Source organism: Musca autumnalis, unplaced genomic scaffold, assembly GCF_047663935.1.
Source record: "Musca autumnalis isolate F117 unplaced genomic scaffold, ASM4766393v1 scaffold_4, whole genome shotgun sequence".
Taxonomy (NCBI): Eukaryota; Metazoa; Arthropoda; class Insecta; order Diptera; family Muscidae; genus Musca; species Musca autumnalis.
In genome coordinates, this window is record NW_027411977.1 from 213129893 (window position 1) to 213152296 (window position 22404).

Consider the following 22404-nt stretch of genomic DNA (forward strand, 5'->3'; position numbering starts at 1 on the left):
CCTTCAGAAATGTTCTATCGTAGCACCCTCTCCTTCAGAAATGTTCTATCAAAGCACCCTTTCTCTCAGAAAGAGTCTAACAAAGCAACCTTTCTTTCAGAAAAAGCTTATAGAAGCACCCTTTATTTTAGAAAGGTTCCATCGAATCACCATTTATCTCAGATAGGGTCTATAGAGGCATCCTTTATTTCAGAAAGCACCATTTCTTTCTTAAAGGGTCTATCGAAGCACCCATTCTTTCAGAAAGGGTCTATCGAAGCACCCTTTTTTTCAGAAAGGATCTATCGAAGCACCCTTTCTTTCAGAAAGGGTCTATCAAAGCACCCTTTCTTTCAGAAATGTTCTAACGAAGCAACCTTTCTTTCGGAAAGTGTCTAAAGAAGCATACTTTCTATCCGAAAGGGTCTATAGAAGCACCCTTTCTTTTAGAAAGGGTCTACCGAAGCACCTTTTATATCAGATAGGGTCTATAGAAGCACCCTTTCTTTTAGAAATTGTCTACCAAAGCACCTCTTATTTCAGAAAAGGTCTATAGTACACCATCAGGCGAGAGAGCGCCCACTTGCGCTCATTAAACGTAGACCTCTCCACACACAGAATTCAATCCATTGAAAAAGCATGCACTCACACAATGACAACCCGTAAAGTATGCAATAGAAAAATATGGTGCCTGACGCTGCTATAGAAGCACCCTTTCTTTTAGAAAGGGTCAAGCGAAGCATCTTTTATATAAGAAAGGGTCTATAGAAGGACCCTTTCTTTCAGAACGGGTCTATAGAAGCACCCTTTCTTTCAGTACGGGTCTATAGAAGAACCCTTTCTTTCAGTAAGGGTCTGTCGAAGCACCCTTTATATCAGAAAGAGTCTATCGAAACATCCTTTGTTTAAGAAAGTTTCTGTCGAAGCACCATTTACTTCAGAAAAAGCCTATCGAAGCTCCATTTCTTTCAGAAAGGGTCAATAGAAGCACAGTTTTTTTCAGAAAGAGTTAATAGAAACATCCTTTCTTTCAAAAAGGGTATATAAAAGCACTCTTTCTTTCAGAAAGGGTCTATAGAAACACCCTTTCTTTCAGAAAGGGTCTTTAGAAGCACCCTGTCTTGCAAAAGGGCCTATAGAAACACCCTTTGGTGGAGAAAGGGTTTCTCTAAGCACCCTTTCTTTCCATCGAAGCACGTTTTCTTTCGAAAAGGGTCTATCGAAGTATTTTTTTTAATTCTTTCGATGTATTTTTTTAGAAAAGGTTTTTCGAAGCACCCTTTCTTTCAGAAGCGGTTCCTTTATACTTATTAACAGGTTATTCTTTTTTGGAGTATTTAAGAAATTTGTGTGAGAAAGGACTGTTTCAAACCTCCCGACTATGAAAATCTTAAATTACAATCTTTAAAAACTCAAAGTATTTGTTTGAAAAAGTTTGCACTAATAAAGTTATTTAATTTTTAGCCCCTTCCACTCTTAGCAGATAAGCATTTCTTTAAATCCTTTACATTACCCGGTAACTACCAAAGAGTAGCAGTTAGCAGAGGCAAAACAAGACGATTTATTAAAATGGTCATAATTTACGGACAAAAGGTAGGTGATTTAGCTCTTCAACACTCGACACCATATGGTGATGATTAATATGCAAAATGCTAACAAATTTATGCCACTTTTAAAGCACAATAATGCCTACCGGGGCGACGGACAGAGGCCAAACATTTTATAAGTAAATATGGGCCCCAAGGGAAGGAGGAGAGGAAGGAGGTATGGGATATAGAAAAACATTACAAACAATTTACACCTTTGGTGGTCGTCCATAATGGGGCACATTTGTTTGGCAATTGCTTGAACTTTCTTAAGGCAAATGAACCTGAGAAGGCAGAAAAAGAAAGTTGGAAGGTGTTAAAAAGAAAAAGGTTGTAATGTACACTAACTCCACGATAAATATGAGATAATTGAAGAAATGTGTGGCCATTTGGAGGAAGAGAAAAAATAATTGCCATAAAGGAGTAAGGATCGCAAATAGTTCTAAAGCATTTAGAACTTATTAAGACAGAATTAATGGCAAGGGAATTATAACTAGCGGAGGTTCTGGCGTTATTAATTTGGTTGTCTCATGCCCTAGACAAACGGCAGAGTTAATTTGCATTAACTGCCTTAATTCAAATTAATTCGTGCAGTATCCACATTCTTAATGCAAAAAATTAAACTGAATTTAAAGTGCATTTAGGTATTTCAGTATGACAATACCGTAAAAAAGAGTCCATATTCCTATGAGCGAGAGAGCATATTGATGCTCTGAGACACAAGAAAAGCAAAAATACAGTGCAAGCAACAACAAAACAGCTATCAGCTGTTTCGCCTGTCAGGTTAAAATTAAATGCAGATCTTAATGCAAATTAATTCTGCCGTCTGTCTTGGACATAACAACAGACTTAATGTCTTTCCAATTATTTTTATACCCTACACCACTATGTGGTAAGGGGTATTATGTGTTAGTGCATTTGTATGTAAAATACAAAAGGAAGCGAGATAGACCCATAGTTCCTTCTAGGGATATACATAGAATCACTTTCTGAGTCGATTTATGCATGTCCGTCCGTCCGTTCGCAACATACAGGTCGCATTTGTTGACCGATTTCGCTGAAAATTGGGGAATACCATTTTTTTAGCCGTCGGAAGATCAAGTTCGAAGATGGGATATATCGGTCCACGTTTTGGTATAGCCCCCATATAACGGTACCCCCGATTTACGGTATTTTGACGTTTTCAGCTACATTTTCAGACCGATTTGGCTATAATTTGACATTTAGGGTTCTTAAGTGTCAATAAACATATATAACAAAACTTGTGGGCATAGGTCCACGTTTTAGCATAGCCCCCATATAACGGCACCCCCGATTTACGGTATTTTGACGTTTTTAGCTACATTTTCAGACCGATTTAGCTATAACTTGACATTTAGGGTTCGTAAGTATCAATAAACTTATATAACAAAAGTTGTGGACATAGGTCCACGTTTTGGTATAGCCCCCATATAACGGTACCCTCCGATTTGCGGTATTTTGACGTTTTTAGCTACATTTTCAGACCGATGTAGCTATAATTTAACATTTAGGGTTCTTAAGTGTCAATAAACTTATATAACAATAGTTGTGGACATAGGTCCCCGTTTTGGTATAGCCCCCATATAACGGTGCACCCCTATTTACGGTGTTTTGATGTTTTTAGCTACATTTTCAGACCGATATAGCTATAATTTGACATTTAGGGTTCTTAAGTGTCAATAAACTTATATAACAAAAGTTGTGGACATAGGTCCACATTTTGGTATAGCCCCCATATAACGGTACCCTCCGATTTGCGGTATTTTGATGATTTTAGCTACATTTTCAGACCGATGTAGCTATAATTTGACATTTAGGGTTCTTAAATGTCAATAAACTTATATAACAAAAGTTGTGGACATAGGTCCACGTTTCGGTATAGCCCCCATATAACGGTACCCCCGATTTACGGTATTTTGACAGTTTTAGCTACATTTTCAGACCGATTTAGCTATATTTTGACACTTAGGGTTCTTAAGTGTCAATAAACTTATATAACAAAACTTGTGGACATAGGTCCACGTTTTGGTATAGCCCCCATATAACGGTACGTCCGATTTGCGGTGTTTTGACGTTTGTAGCTACATTTTCAGACCGATATAGCTATAATTTGACATTTAAAGTTCTTAAATGTCAATAAACTTATATGACAAAACTTGTGGACATAGGTCCAGGTTTTGGTATAGCCCCCATATAACGGCCCATTAAAGTTCATATTTTCGTATAGCCCAGATACCTCCGAACTAGCTGTTAATGACATTTGAAGTTCCCACGTTATGTACCGATTTTCGATATTTTGAAGATTCTAGCTAAATTTTTTAACCGAATTAGGAATTATTTGACATTAAAGGCTCCCGTCAAAAACTGTCAACATAGGCCCATGTTTTATTATAACCCCTATATAACAGTATCTCCCAATTTCTAGCCCACCAAAAATTGTCAACATACATAGTTAGATATAGGCACCACAAAAAAGGGCCTCCCGAATGAAGCATAAATTTTACATTTGAGGTTCCCAATGGCCGCGAAATTGCTCCACTAAAAATTGTCAAGATAGGTCTACGGTTCGGTATAGTCCCCATATTACGATACCTCCCGATTTAAGGTATTTTAGGGATCTTAGCCACATTTTTTGCTTGAACTAGCTGAAATTTTACATATGTGGGTCCCAGTGGCCACGAAATTTCCCCACTTAAAATTGTTAAGATAGGTCCATGTTTTTTTGTAGCCCCCATATAACGGTACCTCCCGATTTTAGGTATTTTAACGATTTTCCCCAAATATGGCTCCAATTTGCCATTTGGAGTTTAATGAGTTCAAAAAGTTTACTTTAATGTTTGTTTTGAGTTATTAAAAAACTTCTCCACCAAGAATTATGGACATGCATATGTCCACGTTTTGATATAGCCCCGAATTTTGGTATAGCTTCCATATTAATTAAAAACTAATTATTCCATTTTTACATATTTCGACTGGTGTAGGGTATTAAATAGTCGGCCCCGCCCGACTTTGGTCTTTTCCTACTGGTTTTCTCCTTGCCCTAGTTTTTTTTTTCAAAATCTTCAATGTGAAAACTCTCAAGTTTGTCATTATTTTAAAAACATTCAACATCTTTATTCTATGAAGATTTTCGACCCCGACAAGACTGTCTTTTCTAACCAAACCTTCAACAATATTTCATAATCTCTTCCTACTTTCATTCCAATTCCTTTACATCTCTTCGAAACTCTCTTCTTAATTTTTATTAAAATTGAAAGCATTGTCCTTAACAACTCACCGTTATTATGATTGAGAAAAGCATTTTCAGCATCTGTCAAATGATGACTATTCGAAATACCAGCTGCCTGTTGATCCGTTGGATTAGGTGTTGAATAATCGTAGCCAACAACACTGCTGCTGCCACCGGTACTACCACCGGCTATTGACTTGTAAACATGTTGTGACAATTGTTGATGACGCATTTGTTGTTGATGTTGTTGTTGCTGCTGCTGTTGTTGCTGTTGCATAGACGAAGATGTTGTCGAAGTTGAGGTATAGGGATTATTGTAGATATTGCGAGTATCATTCGAGGATGATTGATTTGTGGCACCAAGACCATTTACCGGAAAATGACGTGATTTAGCTGGAAAGAGGGAAGACAAAAAATAAAAATTAATCGTTAGAATTTCAGGAGAATTCAGGTTTAAAAATATTTCGTTAAGCAACCAAAAAGGGTAATTTTATATTTGAATTTGCTAATAAAAATTTATTACAAAAATATTGGTATAATTTATATCGTACTCTCTTTGAGGTAAAGAATGAAAGTAACGTGAAACTTCATTTAATAGTATGTTATCAAGGGGAGAAAAAATCTACATCAAAGTTGACTGAGACCTTCGAAATAAACTATGTATGTAGACTCAAAATATTCCAAGAAAATTATTCCATGTATTTATAATTAATTTTGTACTTATTTAGGATTTTTAAAATAACGCCAAAATATCCAATATCCCACGGCAGCGGGTTCTTACGTATCGGATTCACCGGAAACCATAGTGTTTCGGCCAGCGGCTGCCAACCCAGTATCAAACCTATGCTTCTACGTAGGTTTCAAGCTGTTAAAACAACAATAAATTGTACTTTTAAGAAAACTTTAAGGCACCCTTCTGAACAAATTTCTGAGGGAAAGTTTTGTAGCCTAACGGAAGGCTAAGGGCCTGTTTCACTATGTCCAAAGAAAATTAATGCGAACGAAAAACACCTAAACTTTGTTTTCCATGGTAATATTGACTTTGTTTTTGCTTCGAAACAACTAAAAAATTTGATCATCATTCACGTGTTAAGTAGTTTTTCTTTCGATATCATTTTCGTTCGACATAGTGAAACCGACTGTAAATACCAAATACCAAGGCTAAAACCTTGAAAATACCCCCGTTCAATGGGGGCTATATCAAAACGTGGACCTCTAACGACAATGCTCTGCAGGAATGTTTAATATTTCCATGAAAGATTATATACAGAATTTTATCCAGTACCAGGCGGTACTGTCCTATGGGGGCTATATCAAAATGTGGATCTGTACTTAAAAATTTCTCGGAGAAAATTTTATAAACCCAAAGAAAACCATATACCAATTTCGATGTGATAATGAAACTAAAAGTATTAAAATTCCTAAAATGTGTAGGTACCGTTCTATGGGGGCCATATCAAAACGTGGACCTGTACTGTCAAATTTCTAGAAGAAAGTTTTGTACCCCAAAAGAAGACTAAAAACCAATTGTTAGCCATTTCAGTGCCATAATTTCTGGGCAAAAGATGTCTAGCCCTCATGGAAGACTTAAATCTTTAAAATAAAGAAAATCGTGATGTACCGTTCTATAGGGCTTTATTAAAACGTGGATCTGTTCTGACAAATTTCAGGGGAAATGTTTTGTAGCCCAAATTTTACGCCGATTTGGTGTGGTAATGAACCTTAATCCTTGAAATTACTGAAAAATGGGCGGATCCAATGGGGTTATATCAAAACGTGGGCCTGTACTGACAAGTTCTGTAGGAATGTTTTGTTGTCCCAAAAAGGACCAAATTTCAGACACTTTGTTGGGATAATGAGGCTAAAATTTTCAAAATGCCGTTAAATGGGGGCATTATCAAAACGTGTCTCAATATAGCTCATTGCCAATACCAAACATCCTAGGAGTAATAGAAACTTATGTTACAAGTATATTAAATAGTGCGAGATGTACCTTGATTTCAACAGATCGACCGCAGACGGACATGGTTATATCAACATAGAATTTTATGCTGATCATGAATGTGTATACGAGAGCCTAACAATGAAAACGCGAATATTTACCATCAACAATACTTTTAATGTTTTCTATGGTATTCTCCAGTATTATTAATACACTTTTGTATGCGCCCAATGTTTGAAACATTTTTTCCACTCCGAATGAGATACCTCCAAAACATGGGGTTTCTACGCTCCAACAGCATCTTCTGGTGACGAAAAAAGTTGACCATGCCTATTTTTCTAGATGTGCGGGACTCAAATGAAGTCATTGGGTCCCAAGTCAGTGCTGTACGGCGGATGACCTATTAATTCCACGTTTTGTCCAGTCAAAATGGCGCTGGTTCGAATCAATGTGTGACAGCTCGCATTGTCATGGTGCACAATAATTCGTTTTCTCTTGTTCGTTTTTCGAATTTCTCAGGCTAATTTAGGCAAACAAATTGTAGTGTACCACTCTAAATTAACCGTCCTATACTTGCCACATGTTTAGTTTCGCCGATGACAATGGCGACCAATTGCTTCGAAGTGGCTCTTCCACGAACAACTTTCGTTGGATTTAGCTCTTCTTTGAAAACCAACGCGGGATTTGTCGTCGGTAACGATATCATAAAAGTCGAAGCACCGCGATGGTATTTATTCAAAATTTCTTTGCACCAATGATTGTCAAATTGTGCTGGATCTAACAAAAAACCCATTTTTGTGGCCAGGTGTTCATGTAATATCAAACGGAAATGCTTGAAATGCCCAAGGATGTCTCTATATCACGGTATATATGGCGATATTGCATTATCCGTTCACGCACTGCTTAATTTTTTTTCTGGAACAACGGCCGTTTTTGTACGACACACAAGACCTTCGTTTTTTAGCGAGTGTCGGATACTATTGAATTCGTTAACCCAATTTTTCATAGTGCAATAAGATGGTCCTTTATCGACATACAAAGATTTATACAGATCGATGCACTCTTGCCGTCATTGCCGGCGTTAAATGTTTTGAAAAATAATCGGACGAAAATGTCTACAAGTAAATTCCATGATGTTAGAAAGTATGGACGTGTTCAAAAAAATATATCCCTGTAATAGTGTGGTACTTAAAGGAATAATCCTATAATTTTCACCTTCGATCTCAGTTTGAGAGAGATTGGGTAAATAGACACCAGATTAACTGTTTTAATATATGTATGTCTCACACTAGTTCAGAAATCGATTATCCTGGCCAAAACCCCACTAAATCAAATATGACTTTTTGGAAGCAAAATGTCCCAAATGTGTATGAAAAATTTTCCACAGCCTGTGCGGAGTGAAACACTTTATCAAAAAAAAAAACTTTGTATTTATTGGGGTTTCCAACATTTTGGGCGTATGAACCGACAAAAATATTGATTGGATTAAAGCTCAACAATTTGGGAATATCGATAGATAGGGCTTTTGTACCATAAGAAAAACATAATATCGCTGTAAACAGGGCCACTCCTGGATCCCAAGGATCCTGGAACAGACCCTTAACCACACAAAAATGTTGAACATTTATGTGGGTGGTACTACAAGGATTGGACCGATGGGTCCCACATTTAAACATAAACTAAGTTTCCAGCAAAATTAAATGGAAGTGATTCCATATAAAATCATGATTTCACTGCTTCTTTTTTTTTGTTGCATGACTGCGAAAGGAGTCGTGAAAGATCCGATCCTTTTCATCGAATTTTCATGAGTTCAATTGAAGTCGTAAAAGATCGGATATTTGTCATAATATTGTCATGAGTTTAAATAAATTGATAAGTACTCGCACAATAAATTATCAAATACTCATGTACCCGAATAATTGTGTACTTACAGAAGTAATTGTTAAAATGAAAATAAAAGTCAGGTGAAAGTGATCCAAAGCGGCAAAATGTATATATTTTTATTATTTGGAAACCTGTTTCGTTTTGTGGATATTAAAAAGAAGTATGAAAAAGACCCGGTCTATAAACCACGAGCTCCACCAGCCTACCAACACCGATACAGTAAAACATATCGAGCTGCAATTATTGGGTTGGCTGGGCCATGTCAACAGGATAGATAAAGATGCCACCGGTATATTAATACGAGCCATTAGACGTTACGCCAGCCGAGGGAAGAACACAACTCCAATGGAAAGACCAAGTTCAATATGATATCACAAAACATGGCATCCAAAATTAGAGAAATCTGAAAAATTGTGTGTGGGAGGTACCCGAAGGAGTGGACAAAAATAGTCCATATTCGAACCTGGCCTATATCTGGTAGATATATTAGGGTGTGCAAAGTATGGACCAAATCGGTCACTCCCTTCAAGAGTTATCGTGCACACAATTTTTCCGAACAATTTTGAACTTTTGTGGGGGAGGTACCTGAAGGAGAAGACCGATAGGGCTTATCTTCGAACTTAAATTAAATTTGGACAACATGTTACGAAGGCCAAATTTTGGACTGAATTGCAGATCCGTTCGAGAGTTATATTGTATCATAGGGGCTTTTTGCTTCTTGCAGGCTATTTTCTCAGGAAGTATGCACTTGCCCGTGATGAAGCTTGTACCGTCGTATCGGGGGCAATGAATACAAGTTGTTGCAACAAAAATGAAAGCGATTAGAGAGCGGGTTCTAATCTGAACCTATCCGATATTTTGTGTGAGAGGTAGCCGAAGGAGTGGACCGATTGAGTCTATATTTTAACCTCATCTAAGTCTGGTAGAAATTTCACGATGTGCAAAGTATGAACCAAATCGAACTTATACTAAGTTTGGACAAAATATTAAGAAAGCCAAATTCTGGACTGAATCGGTTGATCCGTTCGAGAGTGATCGTGCGCACCAGTCAGCCAGACAGACAGACGGACGGACATGGCTAAGTCAAATCTAAATTGTCTGAAACACATTTCGTCGAAACATACTTAGGGTCTAAAACCATTATTTCAATGATTCACATTTTGCCCGTATAAAAGTGTATATACCCTGGTTAGCATAAAAGCGGAGGGTATAAAAGTGGAAAAGTGGGATGTACGCCAACCATCAATAGGCTTCTTTATCTGTGAGAGCCCCATCAACCCCCAAAATTTCGTGAGGATCCGATAAAAATTTCGACCTGTAGTGTAATTGCACAAAAAATTGAAAAAGGGATGCATTACCGACTATTGTGATATCTCTGTTGTTTGACCACCTGTGACAACAAACTTCACATCGTTGTAAAGGTGGTATTTTCTACTCTCCTTGCCAGCTTTTGCTTTCGGCCTTTTCTCCAAATAAGTTTTTTCACATTCCGACCCCTGAAAAATATCCGACCATTACCAGAATAAATAAGTTTTTTCCTCTGTGGGACCCCCATTAACACCCAAAATTTTGTCACGATTCAACCAAAATTGCGACGTGTAGCGTGATTACAAAAAAAAAAAAATAAAAAGTGGGATGTATTACCGACTATTGCGATATCTCCGTTACTTGGCCACCTACGCCAACCTACTTTGCATCATTGTAAAGATGGGATTTTCTACTTTCATAGTCAGACTTTGTGTTTGGAAGGTCCCCAACTGAAGCTGTGATATTAGTCATTATTATTAAAATCGCAAAAATGAAAAGTTGGGTTCTATAAGCGGCTATTGCGATATCTTCGTTGTTTGACCACCTACGACAACCTACGTTGCAAAGGTGATATTTTCTACTTCCATTAGCAGGTTTTGCTTTTGATATAGCCCATATATAAGCAGAGATATTCGCTTTGAAATAAAATATTGACTTTTTCGCCAAATAAGTTTTTTGCCCATTCCGACTCCTGTATATTATCCGATCATCACCAAAATCAATAGGCTTCTTCTCCTCCGGGATCTTTATCAACATCCAAAATTTGATGATCGGATTAAAATTGCGACCTGTCGCGTGATTACAAACTTTAGATGGACAGACGGACGGACAAACATAGCCAGATCGACTCAGCTCGTCGAGAAATTCATTTTGGTATATATGTGTATGTATGGGTCTACGACCATTATTTCGATGCGTTACAAACTTTTTGGCCAAAACCAACTTATAATTCCCTCCCCACATAGTGGTGTAGGGTATAAAAACATTTACGACCGAACGGATGCTGCATTGCTCCTCCAGTTTTTTTTTAATTTTTTTTACACTTGTACTCGGGTCCCTTTTGCAAGTTTTATTTTCAGGTATAAATCCATACTTCCTGAGAAAATTGGACAACAACTGTAAAAAGGATCTTTGATGTATAGCCAGTTTTCGATCTGTCCATAGATGTAACTTTCAATTGTCGCAGTCTGGGGGAAATCTCTGTCGGCAAAGATTTCTTTACTTTATTTCTTTCCGAGTATTTAGCAGCCCAAGAATATATGCACTTCCGAAAATGAACGAAGAGTATTTGAGAAACAATTTCCTCAAAAATCTGTCGTTTTTGTGAAATAAACGTTACTCCGATAAAAAGGAAAGTGGCACCTTTAGAGGAAGCTGTTTTCCTAAATAAGACAATTAATATTTCTAAGTCATCCTGAATAGGAAACTCAAATGAAAAGACTATGACCAGGAATGGGTTTAGGAAGCTCAATGTGTAGAAGAACAGATTGAGGCCTCATTTCAGGGATCACAACCTGGCTCTTCAGAAGCTTAGATCAATCATTACGTAAGCAAATCTATTGTAGAGCTTTGGACAAAAAATGTGTTCTAAAATACTTCAAACTGTTCAAAAAACCAGTTGATTAAGCATCAGCGGGCAATTAGGACTTCACCAACTAGGGATTTAGAATATTATATGCAACGAAATATGTAACTCTCTGGCACAAAATGACAAATAATTATCGACGGTAACTAACTACAAAGAGAATGCTAAGACACTAAATTCGTAAAGGCAACAGATGTCCATTTGGTAAAGTGAAAATATATAGGGGAAAAACACTACAAAATTTTAAGACTAGTTTCTCCTTTGTATACATACCTTTCAAAAGATCAAATCAAACCCATCTGTGGTCTCCGATATTTTCCAAAAATTTAATTTTAAATCATTTTTCTTCCCCCGCCCCAAAAACCTTACTCTTTAAAGTGTATAGCCCTGATTGACCCTTTAATAAGCTGGCAATCAATTTTCTCCCCCATACGCCACTTGCCAGCCAATCCTTTCTATTTTACAACAAAAACTGTCATGCATATCCACCTACTTTGCGATTCATCATTGACAGTGGTGGTGGTGGTGTTGTTGGTGTATAGAGTAACGAGTTGCTCATTAAGTTTGACCCCAACAAAAAGGCAACAACAACAACCGGTTACCTTTATGCTTTCAATCAAACAAAAAAATCCCCAGAAAAAAAGCAAATCCTCCCCTCGTTTCAGTTTTCACTTCACTAGACCAATATGTATTTAAATGTGGCTTCAATTAAATCATTTAAACAGTTTTTCACTTTTTCCAAAAAAACAAGGTGTGATGGGGAAGGGTAGATGGAATCAAGGGTGGATACTTTCACCGCTACCACACAAATATAAATAAGTTGTTAGTGTTTTATGCTGATGTATGTGTGTGTGCTTAATTTAATGAACCCCAACTCCGACCATATAACCCTTTAAGTTTTTCTTTTAATTTTCGAGTGAATAAGGCCATGGCCGTAGACAGATCTAAAGAACATCTGGGACAACATCAATCAAGATTCTAACTTGACCTTAGGTCCCCCCAAAAATATACATACTTACACACTTTACAGCAAAGATTCCATGAGCGACAAGGAAGGCTGATTTTTGTCTTGGAAAAAATTATTCATTTACTTTCCCTAAAGTTTCAACCAGTGCAGAATTTTTACCATTACTCCTCGTTTGTCCAAGATCTTTATTTTCTGTCATGATTTGCATTAAGGGGAAAGGGGATGCCACTATTCATCTGAGAGGTTTAGCCAACGAAGAATTATTAGTGTAGCTACTTACTATTCAAGGAGGCATCCTAAGATTTATATTCGGGTCTTGGGGAAAGGTTCAAACTTGCTCTACTCCTTTGCCGATTCACTGCTGCTGGCCCATATAATCCCCTTCCGAAACACTATAGCTACGTTCGAGTACAATTGTAATTTTGGGGGAAGTTGTTACTTATTTTCCCTTAAAAGATTTCTACACTCCCTTGTATAAGTCCCCTTAAAAATAACCCATCTACGCCCCTACAACAATGTAAAACAAAAACGAAACGAAAACTCCAGCAATTCATATGTACTTTTGCCTTTTGTTGATTTTCACACATGAATTATGAAAATTTAAAAATATTTCCACACACACATCCATACAACCCCTGCAGCTTGCTCACCATCATCACTTAACTATACATCATTCCGAAGAAAGGAGTAATCACAGAAACACTTTTTGTTTTTGCTTATTGGCACTTTTCATGTGAGAGAAAAACTCTTCAAAAGTTTTTCCCCATTGTCTGTGCCACAGAAACGACAAGCGTTGCTGCTCCTGATGATGATGATGCTGATTATTTGCATATGTGATGACTTTCATTAGGGAATTGTGAGCATGGGATAGTGGTACATGACGCCTGCAATAGTTGTTGCTGTACAGTGATGTGATGTGTACTTTTAACCGGAAATGATGTTGCGGAAGCTGCTTTAATGAAGTTGTAAATAAAGGACCTTCCATCATCAGTTTGTTTTCTTTTTTTTATTCAGAATTTCCTGATATTTCATCTCATTTGATATTCGCTTTCCTATGTTCTTTTTGGACATTTGTCGATTTTACGTATGTGGTTGGGAGTCGGTGTATGTGTGTAAATGCAGCTATTTTTGCTTTTGTTAATTTTTTATTATTCCTTCGTCTTTGTACTTATTAATTATGCATATGTTGGGTGTGAATTTTCAACACTTTGAACCGAAAAATTGGTTTGGAAATTTAGGAAGAAAGTTCAAACAGAAGTTAATACTTTATGTCCTATGCATTCCCAGACATATGCATATGCTTGGAAAGTAACTAAAACTTTAAGGAAATCCATACATCTATATTAAATATTTTCATTTTTCCCAATATTATAACCAAAAAATTTGGCAACCCTTACCATATACAGGAATTGTTATAAGTAGAAAAACGAAGCTTAGGAAATCTACTACAAGATTCAACTTAAGTTATGGCGTGAATAATAGTCCTTTGTATCAGATACTCGCTTTTAAAACATGTATTTTTGTGCTTTTTAAATACATTTTTTCTCCAAATTTGGTCATGTTTGTAAGGACTTTTCACCTTAAGAACCGCCAAAAATGGAAAAACAAAGTTGAGTTTTGAAAAATGTGGAGTGTTTAGAAGCGATTCGCATCTTTAATTTCTTCAAATTCTCGTACGAACATTTTTCGTTTGTTTGCTTTTAAACTAAAATTTGCACCCCGAAATAAAAAGACGTAATTTTCTATAGTTTCTATAGTTTCCTTTACGTGATTTTAAAAATTTAAACAATTTTAAAATCTTTCCATGGCCATTATAAATAGTTATAAACAAAAAAGTTTCCAAGTTGAAAACATTATAAAATTGTTGTGACCCTTTATCGAAGTTTCGAAGAAAAAATATAAAAATCTGAATAAAGTGGTTATGGTTATTTAACTATTACGATTCGATTGAGCTATAAAAATTCCAAAATAGGCTTCCTTTCTCTGTGTGATAGGAAAATGACAACAATATTGTAAAAAGCCAATTGATGGTGAAGAAAATTGGAAAAACATATCCGATGGACTTTTGGTTTGACAAAATAAAGAAAACAATCAGAGGAATAGGAGGGGTGCAAAAGAAGTAAGGGAAAATTTTTCGGATTTTAGGTATCATTGTGTCGAAGACTAATATCCTTTTTAAGATAATGAGGTCTTCTACAGAAAGAGGACTTCTTCTTGAGGGATTCTTTAGACAGAAGACGACTTCTTGAGGAATTCTATAGAGAGAATACCCCTTCTTGAGGTCTTCTGTAGATAGAAGACCTCTTCACGTGGTCTTCTATGATAGAAGACCTCTTCTTGAGGTGTTCTATAGATAGAAGATCACTTCTTGAGGTCTTCTGTAGATAGAAGACCTCTTCTTGAGGTCTTCTGTAGATAGAAGACCTCTTCTTGAGGTCTTCTGTAGATAGAAGACCTCTTCACGTGGTCTTCTATGATAGAAGACCTCTTCTTGAGGTCTTCTTTACTAGAATATCTTTTCTTGAGGTCTTCTATATTAGAAGACCTCTTCTTGAGGTCTTCTTTTATAGATAGAAAGACGTTTTCTTGACGTCTTCTATAGATAGACGACCTGTTCTTGATGTCTTCTATGATAGAATATCTCTTCTTGAAGTCTTCTATAGATAGAAGACCTCTTCTTGAGGCCTTCTACAGGTAGAAGACCTCTTCTTGAAGGCTTCTATAGCGAGAAGAAAACTTCTTGAGGTCTTCTATAGACGGAAGATCTTTTCTTGAGGTCTTCTATTATGGTATACTTCTTCTTTAGGTATTCTACAGATAGAAGACCTCTTCTTGAGGTCTTCTATAGACGAAAGATCTTTTCTTGAGGTCTTCTATAGAGAGAAGACATCTTCTTGAAGTCTTCTTTAGACGGAAGATCTCTTCTTGAGGTCTTCTATGATAGTATACCTCTTCTTGAGGTCTTCTATAGATAGAAGACTTCTTCTTGAGGTCTTCTATAGATAGAAGACCTCTTCTTGAGGTCTTCTATAGATAGAAGACCTCTTCTTGAGATCTTCTATAGATAGAAGACGTCTTCTTGAGATCTTCTATAGATAGAGGACCTCTCCTTGAGGTCTTCTATAGATAGAAGACCTTTTCTATAGGTCTTCTATAGATAGAAGATCTCTTCTTCCTCTTTTTGAGGTCTTCTATAGATAGAAGACCTCTTCTTGAGGTCTTCTATAGATATAAGATCTCTTCTTCCTGAGGTCTTCTATAGACGGAAGACCTCTTCTTGAGGTTTTCTATAGACGGAAGACCTCTTCTTGAGGTCTTCTATAGACGGAAGACCTCTTCTTGAGGACTTATATAAAAGGATAAAAGACCTCTTCTTGAGGTCTTCTATAGATAGAAGACCTTTTCTTGAGGTCTTCTATAGACATAAGACCTCTTCTTGAAGTCTTCTATAGATAGAAGACCTCTTCTTGAGATCTTCTTTAGATAAAATACCTCTTCTTGAGGTCTTCCATAAATAGAAGACCTCTTCTTGAGGTCTTCTATAGATAGAAGATCTCTTCTTCCTGAGGTCTTCTATAGACGGAAGACCTCTTCTTGAGGTCTTCTGTAGACGGAAGACCTCTTCTTGAGGTCTTCTATAGACGGAAGACCTCTTCTTGAGGACTTCTATAAAAGGATAAAATACCTCTTTTTGAGGTCTTCTATAGATTTAAGACCTCTTCTTGAGGTCTTCTATAGACAGAAGACCTCTTCTTGAGATCTTCTTTAGATAAAAGACCTCTTCTTGAGGTCTTCTAAAGGTAGAAGACCTCTTCTTGAGGTCCTCATTAGATAGAAGACCTCTTTTTGATGTCTTCTATAGATGGAAGACCTCGTTAGATGGAAGACCCCTTTTTGATGTCTTCTATAGATGGAAGACCTCTTTTTGAGGTCTTCTATAGATATAAGTCCTCTTCTTGAGATCTTCTTTAGATAAAAGACCTCTTCTTGAGGTATTCTATAGATAGAAGACCCCTTCTTGAGCTCTTCTATAGATAGAAGACCCCTTCTTGAGCTCTTCTATAGATAGAAGACCTCTTCTTGAGATCTTCTATAGATAGAAGACCTCTTCTTGAGATCTTCTTTAGATAAAAGACCTCTTCTTGAGGTCTTCTATAGATAGAAGATCGCTTCTTGAGGTCTTCTATAGATAGAAGACCTCTTTTTGGGGTCTTTTATAGATAGAATACCTCTTCTTGAGGTCTTCTATAGATAGAAGACCCCTTCTTGAGCTCTTCTATAGATAGAAGACCCCTTCTTGAGCTCTTCTATAGATAGAAGACCTCTTCTTGAGATCTTCTATAGATAGAAGACCTCTTCTTGAGATCTTCTTTAGATAAAAGACCTCTTCTTGAGGTCTTCTATAGATAGAAGATCGCTTCTTGAGGTCTTCTATAGATAGAAGACCTCTTTTTGGGGTCTTTTATAGATAGAATACCTCTTCTTGAGGTCTTCTATGATAGAAGACCTCTTCTTGAGGTCTTCTTTACTAGAATATCTTTTCTTGAGGTCTTCTATATTAGAAGACCTCTTCTTGAGGTCTTCTTTTATAGATAGAAAGACGTTTTCTTGACGTCTTCTATAGATAGACGACCTGTTCTTGATGTCTTCTATGATAGAATATCTCTTCTTGAAGTCTTCTATAGATAGAAGACCTCTTCTTGAGGCCTTCTACAGGTAGAAGACCTCTTCTTGAAGGCTTCTATAGCGAGAAGAAAACTTCTTGAGGTCTTCTATAGACGGAAGATCTTTTCTTGAGGTCTTCTATTATGGTATACTTCTTCTTTAGGTATTCTACAGATAGAAGACCTCTTCTTGAGGTCTTCTATAGACGAAAGATCTTTTCTTGAGGTCTTCTATAGAGAGAAGACATCTTCTTGAAGTCTTCTTTAGACGGAAGATCTCTTCTTGAGGTCTTCTATGATAGTATACCTCTTCTTGAGGTCTTCTATAGATAGAAGACTTCTTCTTGAGGTCTTCTATAGATAGAAGACCTCTTCTTGAGATCTTCTATAGATAGAAGACGTCTTCTTGAGATCTTCTATAGATAGAGGACCTCTCCTTGAGGTCCTCATTAGATAGAAGACCTCTTTTTGATGTCTTCTATAGATGGAAGACCTCGTTAGATGGAAGACCCCTTTTTGATGTCTTCTATAGATGGAAGACCTCTTTTTGAGGTCTTCTATAGATAGAAGACCTCTTCTTGAGGTCTTCTATAGATATAAGATCTCTTCTTCCTGAGGTCTTCTATAGACGGAAGACCTCTTCTTGAGGTTTTCTATAGACGGAAGACCTCTTCTTGAGGTCTTCTATAGACGGAAGACCTCTTCTTGAGGACTTATATAAAAGGATAAAAGACCTCTTCTTGAGGTCTTCTATAGATAGAAGACCTTTTCTTGAGGTCTTCTATAGACATAAGACCTCTTCTTGAAGTCTTCTATAGATAGAAGACCTCTTCTTGAGATCTTCTTTAGATAAAATACCTCTTCTTGAGGTCTTCCATAAATAGAAGACCTCTTCTTGAGGTCTTCTATAGATAGAAGATCTCTTCTTCCTGAGGTCTTCTATAGACGGAAGACCTCTTCTTGAGGTCTTCTGTAGACGGAAGACCTCTTCTTGAGGTCTTCTATAGACGGAAGACCTCTTCTTGAGGACTTCTATAAAAGGATAAAATACCTCTTTTTGAGGTCTTCTATAGATTTAAGACCTCTTCTTGAAGTCTTCTATAGACAGAAGACCTCTTCTTGAGATCTTCTTTAGATAAAAGACCTCTTCTTGAGGTCTTCTAAAGGTAGAAGACCTCTTCTTGAGGTCCTCATTAGATAGAAGACCTCTTTTTGATGTCTTCTATAGATGGAAGACCTCGTTAGATGGAAGACCCCTTTTTGATGTCTTCTATAGATGGAAGACCTCTTTTTGAGGTCTTCTATAGATATAAGTCCTCTTCTTGAGATCTTCTTTAGATAAAAGACCTCTTCTTGAGGTATTCTATAGATAGAAGACCCCTTCTTGAGCTCTTCTATAGATAGAAGACCCCTTCTTGAGCTCTTCTATAGATAGAAGACCTCTTCTTGAGATCTTCTATAGATAGAAGACCTCTTCTTGAGATCTTCTTTAGATAAAAGACCTCTTCTTGAGGTCTTCTATAGATAGAAGATCGCTTCTTGAGGTCTTCTATAGATAGAAGACCTCTTTTTGGGGTCTTTTATAGATAGAAGACAGAAGACCTCTTCTTGAGGTCTTCTATGATAGAATGCCTCTTCTTGAGGACTTCTATAGATAGAAGACCTCTTCTTGAAGGTCTTCTATAGGTGGAAGACCTCTTCTTGAGGTCTTCTATAGATAGAAGACCTCTTCTTGACGTCTTCTATAGACCTGTTAAAGAGGTCTTCTATAGACAGAAGACCTCCCCTTGAGGTCTTCTATTGACAGAAGACCTCTTCTTGAGGTCTTCTATAGATAGAAGACAGAAGACCTCTTCTTGAGGTCTTCTATGATAGAATGCCTCTTCTTGAGGACTTCTATAGATAGAAGACCTCTTCTTGAAGGTCTTCTATAGGTGGAAGACCTCTTCCTGAGGTCTTCTATGATAGAATACCACTTCTTGAGGTTTTCTGTCATAGAACCTCTTCTTGAGGTATTCTATAGATAGAAGGCCTCTTCTTCAGATCTTCTTCAGGACATTTATAGACAGATCTTCTATAGATAGAAGACCTATTCTTGAGGCCTTCTGTAGAAAGAATACCTCTTCTTCAGGTCTTCTACAGACCTCTTCTTGAAGTCTTCTGTAGATACAAGACCTTTTCTTCAGGTCTTCTGAAGATATAGGACCACTTCTTCAGGTCTTGTATTGATAAAAGACCTCTTCTTCAGTTCTTCTGTATTTAGAAGACGCCTTCTTCAGGTCTTCTCTAGATAGAAAACTTCTTCTTCAGGTCTTCTATAGACAGAGGGCTTCTAAAGGCAGAAGACTTCTTGAGGTCTTCTACATAACGGTGACATCCTCTTCCATACTACCTTAGAATATACTTTCATCCAATTTGCAGCTTTGTCGGGACTTCGCATTTAGTTTATGAATCACAAAGTTCTCATTGTGCCTCTTCCCAAAACCTTTGTAGGCTACCCTCTTGTCGCACACCAAAAAATCTAGCGGCCACATCAATAAAAAACACATTTTGCAAAAATATTGGCAGACAACGGAAACAACAAAAGAAAGAAAGGCTGCAACGAAAATCACAACAATCAGTGCGATGGACCCGAATGCTTATTGAAGCGCAAAGACATTTAAGGCCTCATAATGGGGACCAACTAAAAAAAAGCCAACGTCATTATGTTGGAAGGGAGGGAGAGAAGAAAGATGGTAACAAAAAGAGTTATTTAAATGTCACCCAAAAGTAAAACGTATGTGTCCTATGCCTTTTGCATACGGGCGGGCACACACCCAACGACGACAACAATCATCAACGATGAAAAGCGATCCTTTGGGGATTCAACACATTCAATGGGTGTTCAAATTTGTTATTTTTTATGTTTTCTTTTCTTTGTGAATTGTGGGGAGACGGAGAGGAACATAACAAGAGAAAAAAAGTTTTCCTTTTTTCATTTTTGTTGCAAATTATTTAAATTGCCAGTTGTTTACCAAATGACGAGTCGCATCACAAACTTTAAGGGAAACGGTCACAATCCCCCCTCTACCCCTTTGGCTTATTGGTGTCTCTTCTTTTTTCCTTTTAATAGTGGAAAATTTAACCTCGTACATTGATGTTGGCATTAAAAACATGTGTGGCCTAAAAGTTTGACACTCTTCTCCCCAACCACCCCACCAAAGGAAATATTTTCATACATTCTCTACTCCCAACTCATCATCTATCTCCATAATTGTCTATTGCAAAAAAGGGGTTCTTCCCCAAAAACTTAAATCCTTCAGGCATAACGAATGCCAGAGAAACGCCAAAGGAAATAAATATCAAATTGTCGGTCATAAAATTTACGTAAATAGCTCAATTTACGTTTGTTTTGCCGTTTTTGTTTTCCTTCGTTTTCTGCGAAAGGGGAGACCATGATTCTTTGTTTGTTGCTCATTCTTTGGTTTTCTCCGTGGGGCATCCCATGTAGGATATTTTCTTGGTATTAAGTTTGTTTTTCTATGAACGAAGAACAAAAAAATCTGGCAAATTTGCCAAATTTCGTTAGAGGTATAATAAATAAAATCATTAGGATTTCCTAAATAGTCCTTGGTGTAAAATTTATTTTTCATGTTGTTGTTATTAAGATGCAACATATCTTCGTGATACATTCAGATGTTATATGACTTGTTACAAATTGGTTTGAAATATGAAGGGAATAATAAGTTATGAAGAGTTTCTGAAAGGGTTGCTGCCCTGCAATATAAAGTAGATACCGACACCCATGACATACGGTGTAAAGCCTAAATGTGAGATTATTTCATAGTGGCGAGGAATACATCGAGGAATACAACATGATAACTGCCGATATTTCCACTAAGTTTGTTTAGATCAAAAGTGTACTTAAACCTACGCCTCTCCCAGATTGTTAAGGAAAATTGGAGAAGATGCATAATGTGAACTAATAGGTGCAAAACCGAAAATCCGAATAAAGAAGAAACCACATAACAATTGTTGTTGTGAGTGTCTTAAAGCTCACAATAAAACACCGTTGGGCCTTATGACCGACAACATGATAAAGTGCATATATCAACTGATTAGAACCTGAGGAAAACATATTGCATATTAAAATAGATAAAAAGTATCAGAGGTCTTACGCAAATGAAATGGAAATAAGTGAGCAAAGGCTATACTCGGGACGGGGCCGATTATGTAAACTCATAAACTTTTATTTTAGGGAGATACTAATGTTTTCACCTATCTGATTTTTATACCAAATGACTCTTAAGGCGAACTGAACAAAAATAATTAATATTTAATTATATATTCGACTACTGTCGACATCTAGTCGGTACTGATTGAAAGCTTTGCTGGTCTTCTTGATTAGCATTTAACATGTCTTTTATACACCAAATAGAAGCAGAGGTATTTGTCATATCTCAATAAAACTCATTTTCCACACAGTTGCAGTTTACCAATCGAACTAAAACTTTGCACACTTTTCAGATTCGGGTGACAATACATGAATATGGTCCCATTTTTTCCTACAGCCCCCATATAGCGGTACCACCCGATTTCAGGTATTTTGAGGATTTTATATTCATTTTTGCCCGAATTAGCTGTTATTTGGCATTTGGGATTTCCAATGATACAGAAATTTCCCCCCAAAAATTGTGAACGTATGTAGGTCCAGGTCTTGGTATAGCCCCCTTATAGCGGTACCACCCGATTTCAAGTATTATGAGAATTTTATCTTCATTTTTAGGCCGAATTGGGTGTAACTTGGTAATGGGACTTCCCATTGGTACAGACACTTCCTCACTAAAAATAATGGACGTAGGTACAGGTTTCGGTATAGCCCCCATATAGCGGTACCACCTGATTTCAAGTGTTTTAAGGATTTTTATCTTCATTTTTAACCCGAATAGCCTGTAATTTGGCATTTGGAGTTCCCAATGGTACAGAAACTTCTCCACCAAAAATGTTTGACATAGGTCCAGGTTTTGGTATAGCCCCCATTTAGTGGTACCACCCGATTTCAAGTGTTTTAAGGATTTTATCTTCATTATACCCTCAGCATTTATGCTAACGAGGGTATATACACTTTCATACGGCAAAATGGAAATAATGGTTTTAGACACCAAGTATGTTTGGACGAAATGTGTTTCACAAAATTTGGAGTCGATTTAGCAATGTCCGTCCGTCTGTCTGTCTGGTTGGCTGGTGCGCACGATAACTC

General features: G+C 37.0%; 1 protein-coding gene across 1 annotated transcript in view; it reads right to left on the minus strand.

Annotated features, from left to right (window-relative positions):
- Positions 1-1763: 1763 nt before the first annotated feature.
- LOC141403221 (uncharacterized) overlaps positions 1764-22404 on the minus strand; it is a 456033-nt gene continuing 435392 nt past the window's right edge. Inside the window, exons 5-6 of the mRNA XM_073985406.1 lie at positions 4864-5208; positions 1764-1849 (exon numbers count right to left, since the gene is read on the minus strand). Coding sequence (XP_073841507.1) covers positions 1764-1849; positions 4864-5208 — 431 coding nt within the window. The remainder of the gene's footprint in view (positions 1850-4863; positions 5209-22404) is intronic.